Source organism: Poecilia formosa, unplaced genomic scaffold (assembly GCF_000485575.1).
Source record: "Poecilia formosa unplaced genomic scaffold, Poecilia_formosa-5.1.2 Scaffold458, whole genome shotgun sequence".
Classification (NCBI taxonomy): domain Eukaryota; kingdom Metazoa; phylum Chordata; class Actinopteri; order Cyprinodontiformes; family Poeciliidae; genus Poecilia; species Poecilia formosa.
The window spans coordinates 8,352-15,373 of NW_006800397.1; the positions used below are offsets into that span (position 1 = coordinate 8,352).

The following is a 7,022-nucleotide window of genomic DNA, read 5'->3' on the forward strand; positions in this document are numbered from 1 at the left end:
AACGCCTCCATATGTTTGTTGTGCTTTGCCCTGCAGCGCCACAGCGCCCCCTATTCATTAACGTAATAAAATGCAGCAGAATCAGAAACGGAGGAACCAGGAAGGAGATGAGACGGTCATATTAATGGTTAACATTAGCTTCTGCTAATTTTTGTTATGTATTTAGCATTAGCAGACAATCATTACAACCACAGCGGACATTTTTAAAAATATTCACCAGGAAAAGGAAACACAAGATCAAGAAAATATAATTTCTGTGGTTCAAAAATATGACACCAAACAGTTTCACCTTAAACTCATTAAACATACAGTTTAACAAAAGTTTTAGCTGTGTGTGTGTGTGTGTAATACGTTATGGGGACCATTTTCCTGACACACACTACGCTGTGGGGACCCACTGCTCCATGTTGGACCGAAGCCTGGGCCCCACAAGGGGAAACGCTGCTTTTGGGTCAGGGGTCAGATTTAGGACTAAGGTGTGATTTGAGTTTTGGTTGGTTGGAGTTAGGATGTAGAAATGAATGGAAGTCAATGGAAAGACCCCACAAAGATAGCCACACAAACATGTGTGTGTGTTTCTAACTGTGTGTGTGTGGTGCAGCTCCATTTTGCAACAGCCTGGTCCAGAACTTGGATTCCAACCCGATGTCCCGGATGATCTGGCAGGCCCTGAAGCCTCTGCTGCTGGGGAAGATCCTGTACACCCCCAACACCCCGGCCACCCAGAGGATCATCCACGAGGTATGATGTCACTTCCTGTCAGATATCAGGAGGAGGAGCTGCAGCCTGTGTGATGGTGGCTCTGCGGTGCCTTCAGGTGAACCGGACCTTCCAGGAGCTAGGTGTGTTCAGGGACCTGGGCGGCATGTGGGAGGAGATGAGACCCAAAGTGTGGGAGTTCATGGAGAACAGTCAGCAAATGGACGTAATCAGGGTAAACAGGCTCCGCCCACCACTCATTCTGCCTGTCATTAAGGGGGAGGAGCATAGGAGGCTCCGCCCACCAGGTCACCTGTAGGCCACTGATTGTCTCCTCCCTCAGACTCTGCTGAAGAACAACGTCACCGCCAGCTTCTTCCACGCTCAGCTGGCCGGCACCGATTGGACCGTGGCCGACGTCGCCAACTTCCTGTCCACGCAGCCGGCAGAGCTGCCCAGTGGCGCCCTCACCTGGAGGGAGGTGTTCAATGAGACCGACCAAGCCATCATGAGCATTTCTCGCTTCATGGAGGTCAGTGAGGTTCTGCTGGTTCTGATCCAGCTGTTGGACCCACCCCGTTGCGGCGGACCGGACCTGACCCATCTTTGTCTCCGTCAGTGTGTGAACTTGGACAAGCTGGAGCCAGTGTCCACTGAGGAGCGGCTCGTCAACCGCTCCATGGTTCTGCTGGAGGACCGGAAGTTCTGGGCCGGGATCGTTTTCCCCGACATTGGACCCAACACCACCGAGCTGCCGCCAAAGGTCAACTACAAGCTGCGCATGGACATCGACAACGTGGAGCGGACCAACAAGATCAAAGACGCGTAAGTCACTCGGGTTCTGGTGGCTGGCTCCCAGCTGGAGGTGGTTCTGGACCAGTTCTGGTTCCTAATGAAACTGGATCTGCTTCCTGCTGAGATCGGTTCTGGTTCTGGAACTGGTTCTGACTTTGTTTCATGGCCCTGTTCTCCTGGTTTTGATGTTTCACCTGTTCTGTCTCTTTCCCCTCCAGTTACTGGGACCCGGGTCCTCGGGCCGATCCGTTTGAGGACATGCGGTACATCTGGGGCGGGTTCTTGTACCTGCAGGATGTCATTGAGCAAGGCATCGTCAGAGCGCTGACCGGCATCAAGGAGAAGACCGGTGTCTACATCCAGCAGATGCCGTATCCGTGCTACGTGGACGACATGTAAGGAGAGTCACCGTGACGACTCGGCTCGTCTCACCGTGTCCATGCTGTCTCTGTACCGAGTCATCACGGTACCCACGTGGTACTGGTGGTTTCAACACGTCTTGGTACCGATGTGTCTCTGCACCGAGTCATCGCTGTACTGACTCGCCTCACCGTGTGGCTGCAGCTTCCTGCGGGTGATGAGCCGCTCCATGCCACTCTTCATGACGCTGGCCTGGATGTACTCGGTGTCCATCATCCTGAAGAGCGTGGTGTACGAGAAGGAGGCGCGGCTGAAGGAGACCATGAGGATCATGGGCCTGGACAACGGCATCCTGTGGCTGAGCTGGTTCATCAGCAGCCTGGTTCCGCTGCTTATCAGCGCTGCACTGCTAGTTCTGGTTCTGAAGGTAACAGCCTGAACTGGGTCTGGACCGACGTCTCGTAGGAGGTTGCTGACATTTTTTCTTTGGACTCTACAGAAGGGGAACCTGCTGCCCTACAGTGACCCTGGCATCATCTTCGTCTTCCTGGGATCGTACGCCGTGGTCACCATCATGCAGTGCTTCCTCATCAGCACCATGTTTGCTCGCGCCAACCTGGCCGCCGCCTGCGGAGGCATAATCTACTTCACCCTCTACCTCCCCTACGTCCTCTGCGTTGCCTGGCAGGACTACATCGGATACGGAGTCAAAGTGTTTGCTGTGAGTCGGCCTGCCTTGCTTTACCGATGCTGCGTGTTGATTGGTCTGAAAGGTCACATGTCCTCTCGTCCTGTAGAGCCTGCTGTCCCCTGTGACCTTTGGCTTCGGCTGCGAGTACTTTGCGCTGTTTGAGGAGCAGGGAGTCGGGATCCAGTGGAAGAACCTGGTGTCGAGTCCTCTTCAGGAAGACGAGTTCAGCCTCCGCACCACCATCATCATGATGTACTTTGACTCCTTCCTGTACGGAGTCCTCACCTGGTACATCGAGGCCGTGTTTCCAGGTAACTTCCCCGTGAGTCTGACCTCTGAAAGATTCCAGCAGACTGCTGAGGTTTGTCCTGTCGGTCCTCAGGTCAGTACGGCATCCCTCGGCCCTGGTACTTCCCCTTCACCAAGTCCTACTGGTTTGGAGAGGAGGGGAAGTCCAACAAGCTTCCACTGAACCGGAAAGGAAACGCTGCAGGTGAGAACCATTGGACTCTCTGCAACACTTGAGCATCAAGAAAAGTACTTGATTAGAACTAGAGGAAGCTTTTACTATGAAAGAGTCTTCCTGTTTCCAGCTGTGTGTGTGGAGGAGGAGCCGGCCCACTTGGAGCCGGGAGTCTACATCGAGAACCTGGTGAAGGTTTACCGTCACGGAAAGAAACTGGCTGTGGACGGACTGACTCTGGGATTCTACGAGGGACAAATCACCTCCTTTCTGGGACACAACGGCGCTGGAAAGACCACCACCATGTGAGTGTTGGACCGGACCTGTCAGAACCCGAGTCAGAGGCGGGTCCAGGTCGATGGGCAGGGATGGTTCTGAAACAGGTTCAGGGTTTTAATGTGGATGAAGGGTTTTTTTATCACTTCATCCACATTAAAGGGCTCTGAGAGTTCATCCTGCAATCGGTGGGTTGCCAGTTCGATCCCCGGTCTGTTGTTCCCCGGTCTCCCACCTTGTTTTCTGGTGGAGGGGCCAACAGGTGGCGCCGGTGCATGGCAGACTGGCCTCGGCTAAGCTGTGGCTACTATGCAGTAGCTCTCCACCATAAGAGGGTGAATGGCTTTGGAGTCCTCTGGACTTTATAAAGCACTTTACCTGTTTAGAGAATCGGGGATGGTTCTGATGCAGGTTCAGGGTCTATAGTGGAAGGTCAAGGGTCAGGGAGGAGTAGAGGCAGGTGAAGTTGCTGAGAACCAGGATCTTTAGCCCCTCCAACCCCCCTACAGGTCCATCCTGACCGGCCTGTTCCCGCCGACCTCCGGCACCGCCTACATCCTGGGGAAGGACATCCGGACAGATCTGAGCGCAATCAGGCAAAGCCTGGGCGTCTGTCCTCAGCACAACGTCCTCTTCAGCATGTGAGTTCTCCTCACCTTAGCAGCCAGGAACTCCTTCTTGATCAGTCATGTGACCCGGTGTGTGGGCCCGCCCCCTATAGGCTGACGGTGGAGGAGCACATCTGGTTCTACGCGCGGCTCAAAGGGCTGTCAGAGGAGCAGGTGTCGGCTGAGATCGAGCACATCCTGCAGGACACGGGGCTGCCTCACAAGCGGTTCTCCAGGACCAGCACGCTGTCTGGCGGCATGCAGAGGAAGCTGTCGGTTGCCCTGGCCTTCGTCGGGGGGGCCAAAGTGGTGATCCTGGACGAGCCCACGGCCGGAGTCGACCCCTACGCCCGCAGAGGCATCTGGGACCTGCTGCTGAAGTACCGGCAGGGTGAGGCTCTCTGGTTGGTCAGTTGGTTGTTCTGCTGCTGCTGAGTTTGGTCTCAGGCAGATTAAATGTCCACCCCCCGTCAGGCCGCACCATCATACTGTCCACCCACCACATGGACGAGGCAGACATCCTGGGGGACCGCATCGCCATCATCTCCCACGGCAAGCTGTGCTGCGTGGGCTCGTCTCTGTACCTGAAGACGCAGCTGGGGACGGGATACTACCTGACGCTGGTGAAGAAGGAGGCGGAGCCGTCGCTCAGCTCCTGCAGGAACTCGTCCAGCACCGTGTCCTTCACCAAGAAGGTTGGTTCCAACTTAGCATTCACATACATGAACATAAAAGGCAATAACAGAATTGTGGTGCACACTTAACATGCAGACACACAAATTCTGGACAATTTACCACAATAAATTGTTCCCATTTAAAGCCACAGTTTGTAACTTTTACAAAGAATTTTTGTATGCATTTGTCCAAATGGATAATTTGATAACCTGTGATCAGATCGACCTTCTCCCTGAGCTGCTGTTATCATCTGAAGAAATGCATCAAAAACAACCAATCAGAGCCAGGAGGCGGGGCTTAGCGCTGTCAACCAACCACATGTACTTGGTTCTAAATGTGCTGATGGTGGAAAAGCAACTTAACATTACAGAGAAACTGTTTATCTGCCATCATCAATTACTATGCTAACTAGCCTAGCAGGCTGTGCCTGTTGCGGCGCCACACAGAGGATGATTGACAGCGCTAAGACCCGCCTTTATCCAAAACATCTGTATGTGTTTGAACCTCATGCCATCAGCGGTCACATGGTTCCTGTTTAGTCCGCTGACCGTCTGGATGTGGTTTCAGGATGAGGAGAGCGACTCGGTCAGCAGTAGCGACGCCGGACTCGGCAGCGAACATGAAAGTGAGGCAGCCGCTATCGGTGAGCTTCCTGTTTCTGTGCAGCGTTTGATTCGCTCACCTGGAGCTGGAGCTGATGGCTTCCCATCTCTCCATCCTCAGACCACGCTGCCGCCACCTGCACACCGCCGGATTCTTCCTGCGTCTCCGGCCTCATCCTGCGCCACGTCCCAGCCGCCCGCCTGGTGGAGGACCTGGGCCACGAGCTGACCTACGTCCTCCCATACAGCGCCGCCAAGGACGGCGCCTTCGTGGCGCTCTTCAGAGAGCTGGACCTGAAGCTGCAGGAGCTGGGCATCTCCAGCTATGGCGTGTCCGACACTACGCTGGAGGAGGTGCAGCGCCTGGAACCGGCTTCCTGCTGAAACTCAGACACAGGCTCTGATCCACTAATGGCATCTGATTGTTTCTCATTTGGCAGATTTTCCTGAAGGTGGCTGAAGATAATGGAGTGGACACTGAAGTACCATCAGGTGAGCAGGAAGTAGGCTAGGATACAGCAGCATATAAACATTAGCATGCTAACCCCTCAGGTCGGAGGATTTCCACATTTCCCATGAGCCCCTTGAGTTTCAGGACAACCAGTGTTTTTTTAAGTTGGCTGCCATTTTTGAGCCTTTTAAACCATTTACTGTCTTAAAATGTTCCCCATCTTCATGAGTTGGGTGAACTTTATGTCTCATGAAACTTTAAAGTGATGAAATGCAGCAGAATCAGAAACTGATTTAGTGAGCCTCACAATCGGTTACATCAGCGTTATGCATTCTTGTAGAGACGTTGATGTGGCATAATCTGTCCTACAGTAGAGACTAACGGGGATCCTTAAATGAATAAACAAACTAGAAGGAGAAGAAGACGGATAGACAAATTAATGGTTAGCATAAAATCAAAGCCAGGATGTGCGTCTCTGCGTTCAGATGGGACACTTCCTGTTTGGCGGCGCAGGAGGACTCATGCCTTTGGAGGCGGCGACCATCAGAGCTGCCTGAGGCCGAACACCGAGGACGACAACGACTGCAATGACTCCGATGGAGACGCCGGTACAAACACTCCCCAGCCGCCCACTCAGGGTAGGCGACCCGTCAGGTGACCCGCCGTGTTTCCTGTCAGACTGCAGGGAGACGGACTGTCTGGGCGGCACCGAGGGGAAAGGTTCGGTCCAGGTGATGGGTTGGAGCCTGAAGAGGCAGCAGTTTGTGGCACTGATGTGGAAGCGCTTCCTGTACGCCCGGCGCTCCAGGAAGGGATTCTTCGCTCAGGTAGCTCCTCGCCTGCGACCTGCTGTGCTGCGGCCGGCCCGTGTGTCCGCTTGGTCTCTGAGCTGTGCATGTGTTGCCAGATTGTCCTTCCGGCCGTGTTTGTCTGCATCGCGCTGGTCTTCAGCCTCATTGTCCCTCCGTTCGGGAAGTACCCCAGCCTGGAGCTGCAGCCCTGGATGTACGAGGACCAGGTGACCTTCTTCAGGTACGCCGCCGCAACAGGCCAGCTTCAGGGCCGTCAGATTGCAGGTTTGAGTCTGACTGTCTGCCGGCAGCGATGACGCACCAGGAGACGCCAACATGCAGAAGTTACTGAATGCTCTGTTGGACCCGCCGGGCTTCGGGACGCGCTGCATGGACGGGTACTCCATCCGGTAAGAACGCCGTTCATCAGGAAACCTGGAACCTTTTCCCTCCTGGCTGTAACTCTTTCCTCCTGGCTCCGCCTCTTTCCTCCTGGCTCCGCCTCTTTCCTCCTGGCTCCGCCTTTTTCCTCCTGGCTCCGCCTCCTGGCTCCGCCTCCTGGCTCCGCCTCCTGGCTCCGCCTCCTGGCTCCGCCTCCTGGCTCCGCCTCC

General features: G+C 54.6%; 1 protein-coding gene across 1 annotated transcript in view; it reads left to right on the forward strand.

The window, feature by feature from the left end:
• Positions 1 to 571: 571 nt before the first annotated feature.
• LOC103155995 (ATP-binding cassette sub-family A member 1-like) overlaps positions 572 to 7,022 on the forward strand; it is a 25,681-nt gene continuing 19,230 nt past the window's right edge. Inside the window, exons 1-20 of the mRNA XM_007577894.2 lie at positions 572 to 741; positions 818 to 934; positions 1,043 to 1,231; positions 1,319 to 1,524; positions 1,713 to 1,889; positions 2,059 to 2,281; positions 2,354 to 2,575; positions 2,652 to 2,856; positions 2,928 to 3,038; positions 3,139 to 3,313; positions 3,794 to 3,925; positions 4,006 to 4,283; positions 4,367 to 4,587; positions 5,135 to 5,210; positions 5,291 to 5,523; positions 5,610 to 5,661; positions 6,106 to 6,228; positions 6,299 to 6,447; positions 6,528 to 6,652; positions 6,723 to 6,821. Of these exons, the coding sequence (XP_007577956.2) occupies positions 646 to 741; positions 818 to 934; positions 1,043 to 1,231; positions 1,319 to 1,524; positions 1,713 to 1,889; positions 2,059 to 2,281; positions 2,354 to 2,575; positions 2,652 to 2,856; positions 2,928 to 3,038; positions 3,139 to 3,313; positions 3,794 to 3,925; positions 4,006 to 4,283; positions 4,367 to 4,587; positions 5,135 to 5,210; positions 5,291 to 5,523; positions 5,610 to 5,661; positions 6,106 to 6,228; positions 6,299 to 6,447; positions 6,528 to 6,652; positions 6,723 to 6,821 (3,209 nt within the window). The 5' untranslated portion in view covers positions 572 to 645. The remainder of the gene's footprint in view (positions 742 to 817; positions 935 to 1,042; positions 1,232 to 1,318; positions 1,525 to 1,712; positions 1,890 to 2,058; positions 2,282 to 2,353; positions 2,576 to 2,651; positions 2,857 to 2,927; positions 3,039 to 3,138; positions 3,314 to 3,793; positions 3,926 to 4,005; positions 4,284 to 4,366; positions 4,588 to 5,134; positions 5,211 to 5,290; positions 5,524 to 5,609; positions 5,662 to 6,105; positions 6,229 to 6,298; positions 6,448 to 6,527; positions 6,653 to 6,722; positions 6,822 to 7,022) is intronic.